We start from the raw sequence: 21,041 nt of genomic DNA, 5'->3' as shown, positions 1-21,041 counted from the left end.
TTAAGCAACGCATACCAATTTGTTCTATACTACTTATGTCCCTTATTTTTGTCATCCCACTGTCTGTTGTAAGCCTAGCATTGTGGGTAAGTCACACTTTTTAGAATGGCCACTCCCCAAAGACAAGAGAACCATTGCTGGCGAAGATGTGAGAAAAGGGAACCATTGTGCAACTGTTGGTGCGATTGTAAACTGTTGCAGCCTCCATGGAAAACGGTATGGCGGAAACTCAAAAACTAAACAGTGGAACTATGGTACGATCCATCAATTCCACTTCTGAGTATACACCCAAAAGAAGTGAAAGGACAGAGTCAAACAGATATTTGTGTACCTGTGCTCATATAGCACTATTCACAATAGATAAAAGTGGAAGCAACCTAAGTGTCCATCAACAGATGGATGGGGGGGGGGGGAAGTGGCATATACCTACAGTGGATCATTATCTGTTCCTCAAAAAGGAAAGAAAAACTGAGACATGCTACAATATGGATGAATCTTGAAGACATTATGCTCAGTGAAATATGCCAGTCACAGAAGGACAAATACTGTATGTATGAGATATCCAAATTCATAGAGAAAGAGAGTACAGTGGTGGTTGCCAGGGGGTGGGAGGAGGAGGGAACGGGGAATAGGTGTTTAATGGGTACAGAGTTTCAGTTCAGAAAGATGAAAAGTTTTAGAGATGGATGACAGTGATGATTGTACAACAATGGGAATGTACTTAATGCCACTGAGCTCTATATCCAAAAATGGCTTAAAAGGTAAAATTTGCATTATTTGTATTTTATTGCAATAAAAAGGCAGAGGGGAAACACTGTTGTGAAGATTGACATCTGGATAAAGAAGATGTGGCTCATATATACGATGGAATATTACTCACCCATCAGAAAGGATGAATACCTACCACTTACATCGACATGGTTGGAACTGGACGGGATTATGGTAAGTGAAATAAGTCAAGCAGAGAAAGACAATTATCATATGGTTTCACTCATGTGGAATATAAGGACTAGTGTGGAGGACCATAGGGAAGGGAGGGAAAACTGAATGGGAAGAAATCAGAGAGGGAGACAAACCATGAGAGACTTTTGACTCTGGGAAACAAACTGAGGGTTGAGGAAAGGGAGGTGGGTGAGGGGATGGGGTAACCAGGTGAGGGGCTTTAAGGAGGGCCCGTGATGTGATGAGCACTGGGTGTTATATGCAACTAATGAATCATTGAACACTATATCAAAAGTAATGATGTACTGTATGTTGGCTAATTGAATTTAAATTAAAAAAAAAAAAGATTGATGTCTGGAATATATGAAATGCTTCTACAAAACTGTAAGAAAGTCATCCTACCCATTTGAAGAAAGGTCATGATACCCACATAGATGATGCCATGGAAAAGGAAATTGAAATGGCCAATAAGCATATAAAGGAGCTCGATCTCCTTAGTGGTTGGAGAAATGCAAAAGAAGACCACCACCCCAAACGCAAATGTAATCCGATTATACTCAGCATTGGTGAGAATACGGAACAATTAGTACCCAACCTGCTGGTGGGAGTCATAAGCTGCAAACAATTTGGCTATACCGAATACTCACCTAGCCTGTGACCTAGCAATAGGTCATTAACTCCTCTAAACTCTTGGACTCCTTCAAACGCTGCAAAACTCAATTGCACGTATGCCAGACATCAGAATATTCCTAGCGTCACCGCTTTTAAGGGCTCTGAAGTGGAAAGTACCCACATGTCCATGGACAAGGAAACGGATGAATGAATTGAGGAGTGGAATGCTACAACAGGGAAAATGAAAGCAGTACGGCTCCGCGGAATAGTATAGGTGATACTGTTAGGACACAATGTTGGGCGAAAAAGGAAGCGGCGGAACACGAGGCAGAACGCGATACAATTTATTGTACTACCCAGGCAACACACCAGGAGGCCAGGACAGTCAAGGATACATACACGGGTCTCTAAAACAAAACAAAAACCAACCAACCAACCAACCAGCCAGCCAGCCAACCAACCAACCAGCCAGCCAGCCAACCAACCAACCAACCAACCAACCAGCCAACCAACCAACCGAAAAACAAACCCTAGAAGACGGAGGGGGGTGGTTTACACGGGACACGCGGGAGGATGGCTATTCCTCTGCGAGTGGAAGCAGTGGGTGGGAAGGGCCCTGGGAGGAGACTGGCCAGGAATTGTTAAAGTGTCCCACGTCAGGAAGGCGGAGGCTTGAGCACCTACCTGTTCCACACTCCCGGATCCTTTTGTCCTTTCCCAGGAAGACGGCCTGTGAAACGTCCCTGAACGGTAGAGCTGCAACGGCCCGGCCCGGGCCTCAGTCCTGGATCCTCGATCCTCGATCTTCGATTCTCAATCCTCGATCCTCGATCCTCGACCCTCGACCCTCGGCACCAGCGCCTGGGCGGCAGTTGGTCCAGGGGGCGTGTCTCGGCCGAGGTCCCGCCTCCCGCATGCGCGCTGTGCCGGCCAATCAGGGACGCTCCCGCCCAGGCGAGGCTGTCTCGCTCCTCTCCATCCCTTGGCCCTCAGAGGAGCATCGCGGAGGGCGTGGTGTGGAGGTCGCTGTGCGGATGGAGGGATGGAGGGAGGGACAGAGAGGCAGAGGATGGGGTGGGGCATAGGGACCCTCAGGGAGGCCCAGGCGGGTAGGGAGCCGGACCGGTGGCCATGGGGGGGGGCGTGGTTCTCCTCAGACGTGAGGGGATCAGGGTGTGGGACAGCGGCGGCTGGGCTGACCTCTGAGGTGATGTCCCCACAGGGTCCTCTGGGGCTCTGACAGGACATGACGAGGGCCCTGAGGGCAGGGCTGGCAGGGCCGGCAGGGCGGGGAGCGGGTCTGACGGTCCCCACTTCCTGGGAAGGTCGCACCTGGTGAGGAGGGGCCGTCTGCGTCTGTCCCTCCTGCCCGGCCGCCCGGCCGCACAGTTTGGTCCCCCGAGGTCATCCTGGGGTCCAGATGGCGTGTCGAGGAGCCCCCCCTCCCCCCCAGACCTGACCGTCCCCGGACAGGGGCAGAACGCTTATTCCCCATCCATTCGGAGGGGACATTTATTTTTGTCCCGGCCACGGTTGGGCCTCCAGACCAGCACATTGTCCCGCGAGGACCTAGGGGTGGGGATGGCCTCCGTCCCAACGTAGAGGCAAGAATGTGGCGGAAGGCCCTGGCCCTCAGATGCCCCGGGGCAGGTCGCGTGCCCTGGGTCTGAGCCGGGGGCGGGGGCGGGGGCGGGTAGGCGTCCGCCGTCCGCGTCGTCTTTGTCCCCTCCCGGTCCAACGAGAGACACGAGGACACGCCCACTCTGATCTGCACAGAGGACCCTTGCCTGGCATCGCTCACTGACCATGTCCCCATTTCTTTAATGCGTGTTTGCGCTCACAAGGTGCAGGAGACACCTCGGGATGGCGCCGGCTGGGAGGAAGCGCCCGGGGAGAGCTGCGAAGGCCCCGGTGGAGGCTCAGGGTATGGCAGCCTATGACTTTGGGAGACAAGAGAGAAGAGAGCTGAGTGGGCCAGAGGCTGAAGGTACTGTCTATCACACACCTTTGCAGATACAGCACTTGTAGATACCGCACACGAGGCAGGTCACTGCTTTGGAGTCCTCCGCGTTGTAAAAACTAAAATCCTCGTGTGTGTGTGTGTGTGTGTGTCTGTCTGTCTGTCTGTCTGTCTGTCTGTCTCTGTGTGTGTCTGTCTCTGCGTGGGTCTGTCTGCCTCTCTCTGTGTATGTCTGTCTCTGTGTGGGTCTCTCTCTCTCTCTCTCTCTCTCTCTGTGTCTGTCTGTCTCTGTGTGGGTCTGTCTGTCTTTCTGTCTCTGCGTATGTCTGTCTCTGTGTAGGTCTCTGCGTGTGTGTGTGTGTGTGTGTGTGTGTGTGTGTGTGTAAAAAGCAGTTTCATGTACCAGAGGTTGTCCACTTGATCCTCCCGTCCCAAACCGGGATTACAGAGGCTTAGGTAGCAGCTCTTCTGCTCCCCCACAGTCTTTCTTTCCAAAATATCTCACACCTGCTGGGTGATGTGCTCTGCCATTAACCTTGAAAGGCTTGTAACACTGTCTCCATGGCATGGTCCTGGTCCCTGATCCAGTTTCAGCTGACCTGGCACATACATGCTTCCTTTCCTATGTCTGCCTTAAAAAACTTTTGTTTGCAAGAGGCCTAAAAAACTCCACAGTGAGGATATTGCTCCCTGAAAACTGATCAAAATGCCATACTTCGTTTTATTGTTTTAATTCCGTTAGCCAACATGTAGTACATCATTAGTTTGTGATAAAATGTTCAATGATTCATTAGTTGCGTATAACACCCAGTGCTCATCACATCACATGCCCTCCTTAATGCCCACCACCATGCTTCATTTTAAAATGTTTTCCACTTTTATTTCAACGCAGGAGACAATCCAGTGACTGATAACTACGGGGGAAGAAGTCCTCCAGCAGGAACATTTCTGGCAGATGTGGGGTAACATGTTTAAAGTGATTTTCACTTGACCCATAAGGTACTTTAAGAAAAATAAAGGTTGGCTCAGGTAACAAGTATTGTATGTGAAGCACTTGGCATGATATATTTCATCCAAAACAAGCATGCTGTTTTAGGTACCCTTAATTAAATACCTAATGTCATTTCTTTACAGGAATGAATTACAGAATATGTTGGAAAGATTTGAAGGTATGAGTTAGGAGTTATTTCAGCAAAAGTAAATTGTTTTGAGCCACATAACACATATTAACAAGAAATGTTAGTCAGTGGACTACAACACTGTTATCTAATGCCTTGTTCTCAGATACAGGATTTTCCTTAAGTATTTAGTGTGTTTTGGCTTCATAGATTTCCCTAGTTCCCCTTTTTATTGTGGATGTGCAGAGAATGGGGCTGCCAGTGCTGAGGTAAGAGTGATGCTTTTATTTTATACATGGTTACATTTGATGGACTGTGGGGATATCAGAAGAATTTGCATGAAATAATCTCTCTTCCACTTTGTGTCCCAGAGTAAGTGATACATCAGTTTTTAATATCAATTTTTAATGTTCTCATTGTAGTTATTTTCCTTGACTTTTCTAGCTGTTTTCTTTGGTGCAGAAGTTTAAATTGAAGCCTGTAAGATAAGTCTTTGTCATAATGCGTACACTAATAAAGTGTGCAGTGGAAAACTAAAGACCACTTTGCCCCATGCTAGCAATGTGTGATCAGAACCAATAAACCTAAAAGTTTTCAGTTGTTCTCTCAGATGTCACTTAAACATTAACTGGGTTACAGGGCAAGACTCTTAGTAAAGAGTCTGAGTCAATTTTTGAGTCCTCTATATGGATCAATCATACAAGCAGGTATGTATTAAAAGCTTTGCTCTATTTGGTGGTGTCAAGGTTCTCGGTATGTGAGCTGTCTCACAAATTGATTATTGTACGTGGCAAACTGGATATATAAAATAATTGTATAACAGTGCAGCTTTTCACGATCTCTGGAAAATAGCTATTGATGGCAGATCCATCACATACAACCAAATGCTTAGGAAAGCGTTTTTTGAGGTATTAAAAATTTTACTAACTGCAAAGCCGCATTTTAAAAATGAATTAAGAAAAACTCCATTTATTTACTAAAAAACATATTTAGGAAGTATTTTTGAATAAATTCTTTTATTTCCTTAAACTCTCCATGGTCTTTTGTCTTTAACTCAAATATACTTAAAATCCTCATTGACTAAATTAACACACACACACACACGTACACGTGCAGGCACACACCTTTCTTCTCTTTTCATTTATTTATTAGTATCCCTTTTGGACACTTTTAAAATAGAATGATAAAGTGTGTTTTATATATCGACTTCTAACAAGAATCCATCTCAACGAGTCCTTTCATTTGGAGGATGTTTTATAAATTTATTAAATACTAGCCTCTACAACTGTCTTTCCACGAGAAAATTAAAGACTATCGTTGAGAAACCCCCAATTTTTTTACACATTTTGGGAGACAGTAACTTTTGTTTATTAGCTCTTTTTCCAGGATAAGTTAACTAAAAGGTGTGTGCAGGCAAAAAAAAAAAAAAAAATATATATATATATATATATATATATATATGAATTCAGATACTAGTAACTGAAAGATTTCACAGAAAAAAAAAGAAGCAAATATCTTGATTTCTGATGTGAGGCCTTTAAAAAAAAAAATTCCAACTGTCTTTCCAATGCTGCTGAACCAAACTTGCCTATGTTGTCTTGAATAAGCTGCAAAAAATAATTTTCAGTATTAAGTGTTAATAAGTATATGTGTTTAATATAGGTGACATTAAAAGAATTCTTTATGCAAAGAGAAAAAGATGCATGATGGATACCAGAGCTTCTGTCAAAAGCATTAACCAGAAAATTGAGCATGTTTGGCAAACCCAGGAAGAGCAAAGGTAACGGTGTTGGTTTTTGGAGCCAGAAACTGTGTGTCATTTCTTAGTATTTGTGATAATACTAAAATAATACTGTTATCCTCTATCTGTTGGAGTCTCTATTGAAAAATAGGTTTGGCTTGATTTTTATCTAAGCAAATAGTTCCTTTAGTCCTGTAAGTTCACACCTTAACTGAAAAGAGATGTATTATCTAGAGGTCAATAAAGATAACCCCCTTTTTCTCCTTTCAAATTATAATTGAGCTTTCCTAGTATAAGAAAAACTATATTTACATTCTTAGAGTATGCGAGCTGAGTAAGAGGCAAATGTCTTACGATAGTTAGCTGTATTCAATTATGTAGAAAAGATTAATCTTATATTTGAATAATTTTTAAATTTATCCCTATTGGGTTCACTGCTCTTTTGCACAAAATCTTTATTGTGCCACAGTGGGGGAAAAGTGAAATATTACCGTTTGGGAAAGTTATGTAAGTGAATATGATACCCTCATTGAATCTATTTATCATTCCACAACCTATATGTTATTCAGCAAATGAATGAAAATGAAAAAATAAAAATAAAAACAAAACCACTTGTAGATAAAATGCATTTTTGGGGGAAAATTTATAATGCAATAAATCTTCCTTAGTTTTCGAGAGCTAAGGCATATGGGATAGCATCCCTCTTAGACAGTTAGGAGTGAGTGACTGTTAGCAATGAGAGTAAGCCATCCACTTTATTTTGCTGTTTTCCATCAGAAAATTTCAGCTGTGATCATCCCCTTCTCCCTTTATAGTATAATTTATGTCCAATTTGGTTTTGAATGGGTTTACCTTTTTCTTAACGATATAAAGTATGACACTATTCATTATTATGTTTTACAGGCAGAAGCTTTATCATGAATACTGTCAGGAGTTTCTAACTTTGTTTCAAGAGTGGGATATGGATGTGCAGAAAGCCAAGGAAGAAGAAGAAAAACTAGCTGTTGGTATCAGGCTTAGCTTTATAATTAATCTATTGTAACCAAGTCTCAAGTAGGAATGGTGAGCCTGGCCACATCTTAGACCCGTAGATTTGAGCCAGAGTCCTGTTTCCATTGCTGGCTATGTGGTTGGGCCCCGATCTCAGGAAAACCAGAGAAGTACAGGCACACATCCTACTCACAAAAGCCCTTGGTCTTTACTTCCTCTCTTGGTTGGGATTGCTGCAGTTCCAAGTGACAGACATTTGCCAAAGTACAAAAGAGGGATGTCTTGGTTTATCTGAAGAAGTCAAAAGGAGTTTTGCGCCAGGTACAGCTGGATGAGTCTGGGAAAAGGTTGCTTAGGCAGTGCCGTCTGGGCTCTGTCTCCATCTCCTAGTAGGCCCTCTCCATGGGGTCAGCATGATAGCATCTTACAATCTTAGATTCACTACCAGGTTAGTAACCCCAGCGTACTGAGAGAACCTTTCTCCATAGGTCTGGCAGAAAAGCCCCCTGGACTGCTATCAATAATCTAGTTTCGATCGTTTGCTCATTCCTGAACGGAGTCATTGAGCTCAGGGCATGGCTCACTCGTAATGGAATGGCCTGTATCACATTTAGGAGTAAGGATGGTGGAGGAGATGTTGCTTTTTGAGGGCAGAGGAGAAGGCCTGGAATTCTTTCCTGAGAGTGGGCGAGTGAATGGACAAGGGAAATATCGTTGCCAAGCAACATTCCGGTCCAATGTGGGCTGGTGTCATAGCAATCATAAACTTATATGAGACCAGTACTCATGTTTGTGGTTGTGTCTGAGCAGCTGGAGAGTTGGATTTTTCAGGGTTGGGCTGAGGTTAGCCGTGCACCTCCACAGAGTGAGAAGGGGGCAAGGTGTACAAGCAAGGGTGTAGGTATAACCACTGACCATGGATTTAGCTGGAAAGGGGGAAAATGAGGACAGAGGGTGCAGACAGGAGATGGTGGAAAGTGCTCCGTTCAATGGATGTTGGATCCTGCTAGGGTGCTGAGCTGTAGCATGAAAGGGAGTGAGCCACAAACACAGGGAGGTAGAGGTGGAATGCTGGGGAAAATGGACAAACAGTGTAGTACAGTGGTCAAGAGCCTGGACACTGGGACGATAATGTTTGGGATCCAGTTCTGATTTTCTAATTGCTAGCTGTGAAACCAGGGACAAATTGCTTTTCTCTGAGCCTCAGTTTCCTCATCTATGAAAGGGAGTCTAATAAGAGAACTTACAGGGCTTCTGTTTTTGTTTTAGGGATTTAAATGAGCTCCTCTATAATAAGCTTATTTGAAATGGTTCAGAACAGTATCTGTACATAGTTCCTCTATAACTCTCTGCTATTAGTAACATCATGTAGATGTTTCAGTTATCGGGCTGACAAAATCTAATGTATGACTCTGAAAGTGAGTGGCTAAGTAAGGATATAACAAGATCACTCGTGGAGGAAAAGGAAGATCGTGGAAGGATTATTGGAAGGATCATGCGTGTGGATTTTGAAATCAACAAGAATAAGATATATGTTTTGAATATTGTTAAGAAAGGAAATTTCCTACTTAGTGACTGGCAGATAAGATTATTGTGGTGTTTTTGTATGTTACTGGTAAACACAAATGACGTAAACTAGGTCATAATATTTGATAAAAGAGAAGATACTAAAAAATATTTGTTTAAAAACTATTCAAGTTTATTCTAGATTTTTCTGTTGTTAAATTCTGAATTTACCCTATGGTCATCACAGCTTCTTTTTTCTTTTATATTTGTAGAATATATTTCGACAGCAGCAAAAGGTTCTGCAACACTCTAGAACTGTTCAGAGCCAGAGAATGCAGGCAATTAAAGAGTTGTATGAGCAATTCTTAAAGGTCTGTTGAATTTGGTAACACAATATATTCTCGTAAAGTGTAATATGTATATGGAAGTAGAAAATAATTGTCTTTCTTTCTTAATACATGTTAAAACATTTTGCTTATGCCTTTACAATCAATTAAGACTAATTAGGCATTTTCCATTTTGAATTCATAGTTCTGATTTAACCTAAATGCTAAACGTACTTTTACTTTCCAGATTCATTAATGGTTTTGTGGGTGTTACTCAAAACAGGGAATGGTAGATTGGGAATTTTACCAAGAAATATGCATATCGTGCATGAAACTGATCCTTTTTTTAACAATTTAATCATGGTTCTTTGTTCCAGAGTCGGTGTTTCTTAGGAGAGTAGTGATGAATATACAGTTTGGAAGTAGGAAGTCCTTAAATCATTTCTCGATGTCATTTACTTTTCTCTGCACTGCCAATGTTTCTTAAACAGAGAGCAGCCAATTGTACTTTCATTTACTTCTCTTTGTGCTGCCAATGTTCCTTAAACGGCGTGAGCCAATTTTATTTTCAGTTGCATTTTATAAGTATTCCATGGCATATTTGCTTTCAGAATTATTAAAGTGACTACAAGTGGCTTTATATACCAACCTATAATTGCAAGAGACAGCACGGATATATAGGAGAATGAAAAAAGCCAGAGTAAGACCATAGGCCTGTGAATTGAGATTACCTTCAGTTGTATTTCCACATTAGCGAATCATCCTCAGTGACACAGACCTCTTCTTCACACAGCTATATACTCGTTTGGGAGTGGATGGGATCCTGTACCTTCCCCTTCTGTTTTTGGTCAGGGTGCTGTTGTCGTTATTGTTTTTAATGTCCTAAGAACACTTAACACGAGACCTACCCTCTTTTGTTCTTTTGCACGTGGTTATAAAGTTTTCCCAGCTTCATTTGTTGAAGACACTATCTGTTCCCCATTTTGTATCCTTGGCCCCCTCATCAAAAATCAGTTGACTGTATATGCGAGAGTTTATTTCCGGGCTCCCTGTTCTGTTCCATTGGTGTATACATCTATCTGTCTGTATGCTGGTACCACACTGTTTTTATTCCTGTAGCTTTGTAATATATTTTTCAAATCAGGAAGTGTGATGGCTCCAGCTCGTTGTTGTTGTTGTTCTTTCTTGGAGTCGTTTTGGCTATTCATGGTCTTTTGTGGATCCGCATGAATCGTAGGATTGCTTTGTAGAAGCATTTCTGTAGAAAAATAGCATTGGGGTTTTGATGGGGATAACATTGAATCTGTAGATTGCTTTGTGTGGTATGGGCATTTTAACAATATTAAGTCTTCCAATCCATGAGCACGGGATAATTTTTCCATTTATGTATGTTGTCTTTAATTTCTTTCATCAGTGCTTTATAGTTTTCGGTGTACAAGTCTCTCACCTCCTTGGTTAAGTTTTTTCCTAAGTATTTTATTCTTTTTGACACTATTGTAAATGGGATTGTTTTCTTAATTTCACTTTTGGGTAACTCATTGTTAGTGTGTAGAAATACAACTGACATTTGCGTGTTGATTTTATAACTTGCAACTTTGCTGAATTCATTTATCAGTCCTAACAGGGATTTTTGCGTGTGTAGAATCTTTGGGGTTTTCTACATATCAGATCATGCTATCTGCGAACAGAGATAATTTTGCTTCTTCCTTTCCAGGTTGGATGTCTTCTATTCCCTTTTGTTGCCAGATTGTTCCAGCTAGGACTTCTGGTACTATGTTGAGTAGGAGTTGTGAGGTTGGGCAACCTTGTCTTACTCCTGACCTTAGAGGAAAAGCTTTCAGTTTTTCACCATTGAGTATGTTAGCCGTGGGCTTGTCATATGTGTCCTTTATTATGTTGAGATACATTCCTTCTGTATCCAGTTTGTAGAGAGTTTTTATCATGGAAGTGTTGAGTTTTGTCAAATACTTTTTCTGCAGCTTTTGAGATGATCGCGTGATTTATTCTTTAAACAATCTTGTTCAAATACACGGTAAAATGTCACTCTTCTAAACTAACTGGAATGTTTAAGAACTAGCAATATAATTTCAAAATAAGTATTCTTTAAAGAATCTTAGAATCACACATATACAAAATAGTTATATTAAAATTGTTTCCAAGTAGAGAGCTTGTCGCTCTACTGCTCTGTGAAGACCATTTACAGATTGGTATGGAGGTTTCATGAAGTAACAGAAATTATTTCTTCTAAATGTTATTGCCCAGTGTTGTCACTTAGGGTTGGAAATCCAGTGTCTTCCTTGACTCCTGCATTTCCTTATCCTTCCCCTCCAGTTACTATTGGACTGTGTGATACTTGCCGCTTGCAGTGATGCTTTAAATTCTTTCTTCGAATTCCCACTGCTGCAGCCCTAGTTGAGGACCTCGTCATCCCTTGCTTCTACTATTAAACTCTCATCTGCTCTCTCCATCCTTCATAGGTCTGCGATATTACCTTCCTACGAGATACTTCTTCCCTCCTGAAAGCCTGTCAGTAGTTTCCCCTTCTAAACTCTTAGATATTCAAAGATGCACCATAACATGATGCCCTTTTTAGTTTTGTTTGCTGCATTCTGTCTTTATTCCCACCCTTCCTGATAAATGCTTTGTCTAAACTAACTATTACTTCTACGCTTTGCTTATGTCCTTCCCCTGGAAATGTTTTTAACTTCTTTTTCTTCACCTATTGAAATCTTATTCTTTTGCCAACCAGGTCGGCGTCAATCTCCTTTTTCTGCTATGTCGCTGCAACAAGTTGTGCTTCTATAACTATCATAAAATTTTTGTATCATTTCTGTTTACATTTGCTCTTGGCACTGGAATATGGAAGAGATTGTGTGGTCATTTTTAAATTCCTCCACAGTACTCAACACAGCACTTTCTACATGGTATGCGCTATTTCACCACTTGTTGAATGAATGGCAAAATTTAAAATGTAGGTTGTGTTTTTCATAACTTGAAGAGGTCACATCACAGATCATTTTATTCCCTCTCAGGAAATCATATTACGTTGACTATTACTGATAATAAATGTGTTATTACCTGGTGTTAGAAAGCTTATTACTGGATTTCAAAATTACAGCATTTGTTGATATGGGCTTCCAGTCCTCTTCTATTTTGGGGTCCATTTTGACCTTGACCTTAACTGCTTGACATTAACCCATCATTTTGAGCAAAGTGTACCGTAGTTGTGTCTCCTAAAAATAAGAATATTTCGGGGCACCTGGGTGGCTCGGTCAGTTAAGCGTCCAACCCTTGATCTCACTTCGGGTCTTCATCTCAGGGTTGTGAGTTCAAGCCCCATGTTGGGCTCCATGCTGGGTGTGGAGCCTACTTAAAAAAAAGTAATAATATTTCACTCAAATCTGATATTTAAAATTTTTCTTAGTGAATGTTTTTGTCTACGTGTGTGATTTAGAATTTTTTTTTATTTCAAATAGATAATGGCCATCACTGGAATATTAAAAAATGTAGTAGTTTTGAAATTTAATTTTGCATGTTTTGAACATAAGAAGAAAAATGGTGGTTTGTAACTAGACTAGGCTTTTTGTTTTAGAGTATGGAAGACTTAGAGAAGAATCAGGAAAATTTTCTTATTGGTGAACAGAGTGAACTTAGGAAAGAAATGGCCATGTTGCAAAAACACTTTATGATGGAACATGTAAGTAGTATAATATTTAAAGGTGAAAACTAAGGGTTGATTTAAACATTGAAATAGTCAATTTGCTGTTGTAGGTATAATCCTTATATAAATATTAAACAAGTATATTCTCTCTTTTCATTTAATAGCAGCAACAAGAGGTGGCAATTGTTCGAAAGTCTCTTCATTCTCTATTATTTTGATGACATTTGAAGAAAGGACTTGAACTAACTAACATGATAATTGTGGTTTAACAATTCTAGTTTAAATGATCACATCTTGTTACTCGTTGGCCTGTTTAAGTGCAAGGCTCTCTTTCTGTGTAAACCCAAGTGAGACCTAACCAGTTATGTGAGTAGCAGCAATTCCAAAGTTATATGCAGGAAACGTTCAGACCTTTGGTAGTAAAGGTGACTTTTTCTCCCTAACACTGTCAATTAAATTTAAGCAATAAAGATGATTTACATTTAAGTTTGCTTCAGTGAATCTGTATCAGTCCCAAAAGATAGGAAGTACAATTATAGGAGGTTACGTTGCTCTTTCTGAAAGAAAAAACTAATGAAAGAATACACCCTTTTGCATATACTCATTAAGTTACAGAACCAATTCTAATGAAAATAAGATTTGAAATACAACCTACTCCACAAAATTACAAAATTTATTAAAAGCAACTTAAGTCTGTGCCCCAGAATAAACAAAACTGCTAAAAGTCATTAAGACAACTGAATAAGATATGTAAATATCACTTGTGAGACATGGAGTTGTGAATATGCCATTTCCACCAAAAAAATTAAAATGTCATTTAATTGACTTTGGTCCACTATTAAATGACACCTGCCCTTAGCATTGATTGAAAGTATTTTATTAACATATACATGTACTTAGTTACCTATGGTTTAAATTTTTTGTGCCTATCTTTAGAGATTAATTACCTAGAAAGTTTTGTTTTGCAAGTTTAATATTCAGTGAGCACATGGAAAGTTGATTGTATGCTCATCTAAAAACGTGAACAATTAATTCTCACACCTTGTCTTTCCTGGTGCACTTTTTACATGCGTAACCATATGAAATTTTCAGTTGGAAAGATTTGATTTCATAAGCATGAAGTTGTCTGAGAATTAGTTTGGAATAAAAATAAATAAATAAATAAAATACAGTTAAATGTATTCTCTTTCTTTTTTTTTTTTTTAAAGATTTTATTTATTTATTTGACAGAGATAGAGACAGCCAGCTAGAGAGGGAACACAAGCAGAGGGAGTGGGAGAGGAAGAAGCAGGCTCATAGCAGAGGAGCCTGATGTGGGGCTCGATCCCATAACGCCAGGATCACGCCCTGAGCCAAAGGCAGACGCTTAACCGCTGTGCCACCCAGGCGCCCCCAAATGTATTCTCTTTCTAAGTTACCGAAATTCCTTTCATGAATTGTTCAGAACAACAACAACAAAAATATTGCCATTTGGAGGAGAGGGCTGTCTTTCTCCTGTTTTAATGTATGTTCAATATTTTATTTATTTTATTATTTTTTAATAATTTTTATTTTGTTATGTTAGTCACCATACAGTATATCCTTAGTTTTTGATGTAATGTTCCATGATTCATTATTTGCATATAACACCCAGTGCACCATGCAATATGTGCCCTCCTTACTACCCATCACCGGCCTATTGCAGTCCCCCGCCCTCCTCCCCTCTGAAGCCCTCAGTTTGTTTCCCAGAGTCCACAGTCTCTTGTGGTTCAATATTTTAATTATGGCCACTAGAGCCCACTCTTCTATTTGTTTTATGGTTTTCCCTGTTTTTAAAGTAAGCCCAAACATACTCTCTTTTTCTAAATTCCAACTTATTTATCTTATGCAGGAAGAAGTGAGTCCTCCACCATGAGTGAATATTTGACATCAAGGGACAGTTTACTCTTTAAATACTGCATTTGTGTGTGTGTGTGTGTGTGTGTGTGTGTGTGTGTGTGTGAGAGAGAGAGAGAGAGAGAGAGAGAGAGAGAGAGAGAAAAGGATTTCCCCTTAGGCCAAAACATTAAGTCTTAAGTACTACTTCAAACTTTTTTTTTTCAAGTTTTTATTTAAATTCCAGTTAGTTAACATACAGTGTAATATTAGTTACAGGTGTAGAATTTAGTGATTCAGCACTTCCATACAGCCCCCCGGTGCTCATCACTGACAAGTGCCCTCCTTCATCCCCATCACCTATTCAACCCATTTCTCCCCACCCACCTCCCCTCTGGTAACGATCAGTTTGTTCTCTATAGTTAAAAGTCTGTTTCTTGGTTTGCCTCTCTTCCCCACCCCCTCCAGGTTCATTTGTTTCTTAAATTCCACACATGAGTGAAATCATATGGTATTTGTCTTTCTCTGACTGATTTATTTCGCTTAGCACAATACTCTCTAGCTCCATCCACGTTGTTGCAAATGGAAAGATTTCATTATTTTTTTTTTAATGGCTGAGTAATATTCCTGTGTGTGTGTGTGTGTGTGTGTGTGTGTATAACACAACACCAAAAAACAAATAATCCAATTAAAAATGGGCAGAAGATGGGGCGCCTGGGTGGCACAGCGGTTAAGCGTCCGCCTTCGGCTCAGGGCGTGATCCTGGCGTTATGGGATCGAGCCCCACATCAGGCTCCTCCGCTATGAGCCTGCTTCTTCCTCTCCCACTCCCCCTGCCTGTGTTCCCTCTCTTGTTGGCTGTCTCTATCTCTATCGAATAAATAAATAAAATCTTTAAAAAAATAAAATAAAAAAATAAATAAAAATGGGCAGAGGACATGAATAGACGTTTTTTCAAAGAAGACATACAGGCGGCTGACAGACACATGAAAAGATGCTCAATATCACTCATCATCAGGGAACTACAAATCAAAACTACAAGGAGCTACCACCTCACACCAGTCAGAATGACCAAAATTAACAACATGGGAAACAACAGGTATTGGCAAGGATGTAGAGAAAGAGGAACCCTCCTACACTGTTGGTGGGAATGCAAACTGGTGCAGCCACTCTGGAAAACAGTATGGAGGTTCCTCAAAAAGTTAAACATAGAGCTACCCTGAGACCCAGCAACTGCACTACTAGGTATTTACCCAAAGCATACAAAAATAGTAATTCGAAGGGATACATGCACCCTGATGTTTATAGCAGCATTATCAACAATAACCAAATCATGGAAAGAGACCAAGGGTCCATCAACTGATGAATGGATAAAGAAGTTGTGGTGGATTTCAAACTTTTAAGAAGATCCTCACTTGAGCCATCAGGCACAGAGGCAAAATAAGTACTCCAGTGTGTTCTCTGTGTATTTAATTCACACATGTGTATTTTTTTTCCTTTTAAGGAATATAGACTTACTGGCTTTTGTTCAATATGCTTTTCTCTTGCTTAAGATAACTATAGTACATGCTCATTACTCCATTATTTTTCTTATTGTTTCACTACGTAGCATAGGGGCTGCAGAACTGTTGGATCAGATTAAAAATCGGGTCAGATGGGAGGATTGATATCTCACCGAATGGATCTTACTCATAGTGTTACCTGACATCTGTTAATAAGAAATAGAAAACTTTAGCAAAAATTTGCCTACTCCTGTTTAATATCCATAGGAAGATACATTATCTACAAAATTATTAAACTGCTGGTCGAAACATGAAATAGTAAACGGAGTCTCCAAAATACCATTCACTTTCAGTCCCGTGAGCTACCTATAAAGAAGTAGAACAAGTTATTCATTTATTGCTTCAGAGTAATATAATTTGATTAAAAAATCACTATATTTTACTATTTAATTTTAAGTGTTTTCCCTTTTATTTTCAGTACTGAATATTAGTTACAACTTGAATTTGAGGTCACGACTAGTAACTTAATCTCACATTTGATAGGGGAACACTGATTCTCAAACTTCTCAAATTCATGAATGGGTAGCCTGTTCAAGTTTCAGTATCTAAATTGTATGCTCTCAAAGTTGGAATGATAGTAACAGTAAGACTAATAAAGAACTTACAGTGTAGTTGGGAGGTGGCCTCCCTGCATACAGCAGTAACTTATATCACAATCTCACAGTTCCCGTGGAACACCGACAAAGCTTAACCATTTATCGAGTGATGACACCACAGAGGAAACCCGCCCATTGCGTGAGTAGTTTCCAGCCTTGAGGTCCAGGACTAAGGGCTTTATTCACACCACGAATCATCAATTCAAATAATTTCTTACCACCAATTGTGTGAGGCTTTAGTAAAAGACACACTCAAATATTAGGGTGTAAAGATGGAGACGTTTTTCAAAAACACTAGTTGCTGACTTCTTGTAGCTCATTATTGCCAGGAGGATCTTTAGTCCTGTGGAGAGTCCAGGTGACAGAACACTGGCACCCTAAGGGATACAGCAGAAAGTCAGCCTCATACTGTGACACTGCATCTCTCCCACTGCAGACAGTATGCAAGACTGTAGTAAGCTGAAGCACGCGGCCTAAAGGAGTAACCAGATCAGAGCTGCACTTTCCAGACTTCCACAGAGCCTCATGGTGTTACTCAGAGGTCATACAGGGCCATAGAGGTTTGGGCCAACCTTTTATACACATGCAGTGTTTTATACCAGTGACCAGCTAACAGATAACCGTGGGATTTATCCTACATATATTTTACTGTGTCGAAGGTCATCAACACGTGGGTTATCGAGTTAATATGTTTTTGTGCAGATATCTAAAGAATGCTTGTCCTGCCAATTCTGGAAAAGCACACCATCACTGATTAGGAGGAGTGTAACTCTGCCCTGGCGTCTGCTCACAAACACCATTTTCTGCATTCTGACTGCAAATATCTGAGCTGTAAAACTGTACAAGGCAGCCCATTTCATTTTTATCCGTGTGAATCAGGATTCTCCCAGCACTGCTAATCTAAAATAAATAATGAAATTAATTAGGCATGAAATCTTCTAAATCTAGAACCATCAACCTAAATCTGTTTGCCAAAACAGATTTGCTCTTGTGTATGTATAAAATAGTATTTTTTAAAAAAATAGGATGATTCTGAGAGTCAGATGAAGCAATGATGGACAAACCTGTAGGCACATAATAAGTGTTGAAGAAACGTTACTTGTTAGCCGTCGACACCCTCGTTCTTCTTCTTAACACTGTGGGCATGTATTAGTCACTTAGCCAGTATTATGGACTGAGGTTGTTGTGACAGAGTAGTTTGTTCTCTCTGTGAGACTTCTTCCTACGCAAAGCTTGATTTGATGACAGTGGCCTCTTAAGAACCAACTTTTTTCAAGTACTGAGGTCAGCAACCAAGCAGAAAATAAAACATTGCATGAGGTTCAAATATGAGAACCTTCACCTCACAGTAGTTTATTAAAAATGCAGACTATCAACTTTTCTTTCCTAATATTGAGTTACAAGTTTTAAATGTAGAATATTATACTGGATTTATTTGCTTTAACATTTAATGTATGAGATAAATTCTATCCTATAAAAGATAGTTCAACTATTGAATTTAATTTTGTCTGGGGGAAATGAGGTCATTTGCTTGTCTATGGTAATACATTCAACACGCAGGGGGTAAATGTGCACAGTATATAGGGTAATCAAATTACAATATGAAGAAAAACGGTAAAGGCACCAAATCAGCACAAATACAGTGCAGAGGGTTTTTTTTTTTTGGAGAAAATCAGCAACGCAGTATTGTTTTTCTGAATATTTCACAGGTTCTTAAATATAATTTTAAAAGCTCATATTTACCGTATAGCCCCACATTGTTTCTCCTCAAAATGGAAATATCACAAAGATGATCATTGAAGCTACCCGAATTTCAGTTACATCTAGTCTAAAGAGGGAGAGCAAACAATAGGTGAGGGTTTATAAATAAAATTCCTGAGTGTGGAGGATAGCTACTCCTGTATTAAGCACCAAAGATGTAGAAATATCTATTGGCTTTAATTTTTTTTTTAAACTTCAGTTCCATGATTAAATTATTGTCTTTGGGAAACAAACTGAGGGCTTCAGAGGGGAGGGGGTGGGGGATTGGGATAGGCCGGTGATGGGTATTGAGGGCACACATTGCATGGAGCACTGGGTGTTATACGCAAACAATGAATCATGGAACACGACATCAAAAACTAAGGATGTACTGTATGGTGACTAACATTACATAATAAAAAATTATTATTAAAAAAATAAATAAACGAGTGAAACCATATGATAATTGTCTTTCTCTGCTTGACTTATTTCACTTAGCATTATCTCCTCCAGTGCCGTCCATGTTGCAGCAAATGTTGAGGAATCATTCTTTTTGATGGCTGAGTAATATTCCATTGCATATATGGACCACATCTTCTTAGTCCAGTCATCTGTTGAAGGGCATCTCGGCTCCTTCCACGATTTAGCTATTGTGGACAATGCTGCTATGAACGTTGGGGTGCATAAGGCCCTTCTCTTTACTACGTCTGTATCTTTGGGGTAAATACCCAGTAGTGCAATTGCTGCATCACTGAACAATCTTATGTATACTGAAGACTACCATCGATATGCTGAAAGCTGGTCCCGTACAACAAGTAGTTTGGAAATAGTGGTCAACAGATGTCTGCGTAAGGGGCTGAACACCATGTTTGTTGCATGGTGGATTTAATACCGCATGGGAATTCCCATGCTTTTGAAGGAAAGAAAAATTAATACTGAGTCTAAACAGTCACATGCAGGGGCGCCTGAATGGCTCAGTTGGTTAAGCCTCCACCTCTTGATTTCGGCTCAGGTTATGATCTCACGATCTCACGGTCATGAGATCGAGTGCCACATCGGGCTCCACGCTGGGTGGGGAGCCTGCTTAAGATTCTCTCTCTCCCTCTCCCTCTGCCCCACGACCCCCTTAAAATAAAAAAAAAAAGAATAAGTAGTCACACGTAAAGAACGATATAGCCACATAATAATGTTAACATTGGATTTGACCTTAGAATGATTAGTTGGGATTTTAAAAGGTGAGTTGTAAGCACTGTTTACTTTTCTGAATTACACAGTTCCCTTGTTACTTGGAATCGAACATACAAATAGGACTTGACTTATCTCAAGACCATCATTAATTAGTACAGGGGCAGATTTCAACTGTACATTTATAAAGTTAGTTTACACTAACTACATCCAGAAAAATACCAACTGATGAGCCTAAAACAGTCTCTAGCTAGCTGTTGAAGAATGTGGTTAAAAAGTAGTTATTAAGTAACGTTTTGTGGTTTATGTGATCTAATATGAGGTAACAGATTCACATTTGTACTGATAGCTACCTATTTTAAAAGATAAAACATAGAGCGATTAAAATATTCACAAGTAGAATGTTTTTCTGTTTCAGTATAGAATTGCATTTCTATATTCATCAGTAAAATAGAAAAGTACTTACTTAGTCACTATCTCTCTTCCCTGTAAAATTTCATCATAATATTACTAAAGGCAGTCCTCCCATGTGCCCTGAACGTCCTGGCATGTTTCTGCTGAGTGCAGAACAAAACAACGTATTTAATGTTATGTTTTAGCTAACAAATAGGGAGAGTATGTCTTTATTTTTATCTATCTAGAGCCAGATATCTACGATAAACAAAAATATATTGGAAATGGTTACAAAGGAAGGACCTGGGTGGAGATTACAGAAGTGGAAGCTTCTTCTCTTAAAGTATCCTGCTCTCAGTTTGGTTTTAGAATCCATAAGTGTTTCATGAAATTATGAAACAATTTAATTTAAAAGGCAAGCTCTTAAAATAAATAAATAATGAATCACATGACATAGTTGTGCAAGCTGTATATGTCAAATTGGTGGTTTAACTATACAGAATACAGAACTATTTCAAATGACTTTAAAATATAGCAATTTTAGGGATGCCTGGGTGGCTCAGTCGGTTGAGTGTCTGACTTCGGCTCAGGTCATGATCCCAGGGTCGTGGGATCAGGCCCCATGTCGGGCTCCCTGCTCAGCAGGGAGTCTGCTTCTCCCTCTCCTCCTGCCCCTCCGCCTGCTCCTGTTCTCTCTGTCTCTCTCCCATATATATATATATATATATATATATATATATATATATATGTTGCAATTTTACTGTGTATCCCCAATGCAATATACCTTAAGGATAAAAAAAGAACAAGGCATCTTGAGCTATATTAAGAAATCACATTACTAGTAATAATATTGCC

General features: G+C 39.9%; 1 protein-coding gene across 1 annotated transcript; it reads left to right on the top strand.

The window, feature by feature from the left end:
- Positions 1–3,354: 3,354 nt before the first annotated feature.
- On the top strand, positions 3,355–14,027 carry LOC130544451 (synaptonemal complex protein 3-like). Its single transcript, XM_057316343.1, has 8 exons — positions 3,355–3,541; positions 4,407–4,476; positions 4,649–4,683; positions 6,295–6,412; positions 7,277–7,376; positions 9,142–9,240; positions 12,788–12,892; positions 13,021–14,027. The coding sequence occupies exons 1-8, from the start codon at positions 3,418–3,420 to the stop codon at positions 13,072–13,074; spliced, it is 705 nt and encodes a 234-aa protein (XP_057172326.1). The 5' UTR covers positions 3,355–3,417; the 3' UTR covers positions 13,075–14,027.
- Positions 14,028–21,041: the final 7,014 nt, after the last annotated feature.

The sequence above is a fragment of the Ursus arctos genome, chromosome X (assembly GCF_023065955.2).
Source record: "Ursus arctos isolate Adak ecotype North America chromosome X, UrsArc2.0, whole genome shotgun sequence".
NCBI lineage: Eukaryota > Metazoa > Chordata > Mammalia > Carnivora > Ursidae > Ursus > Ursus arctos.
Note: the sequence above shows the minus strand (reverse complement) of the source record. Positions and strands in the feature narration are given on the sequence as shown.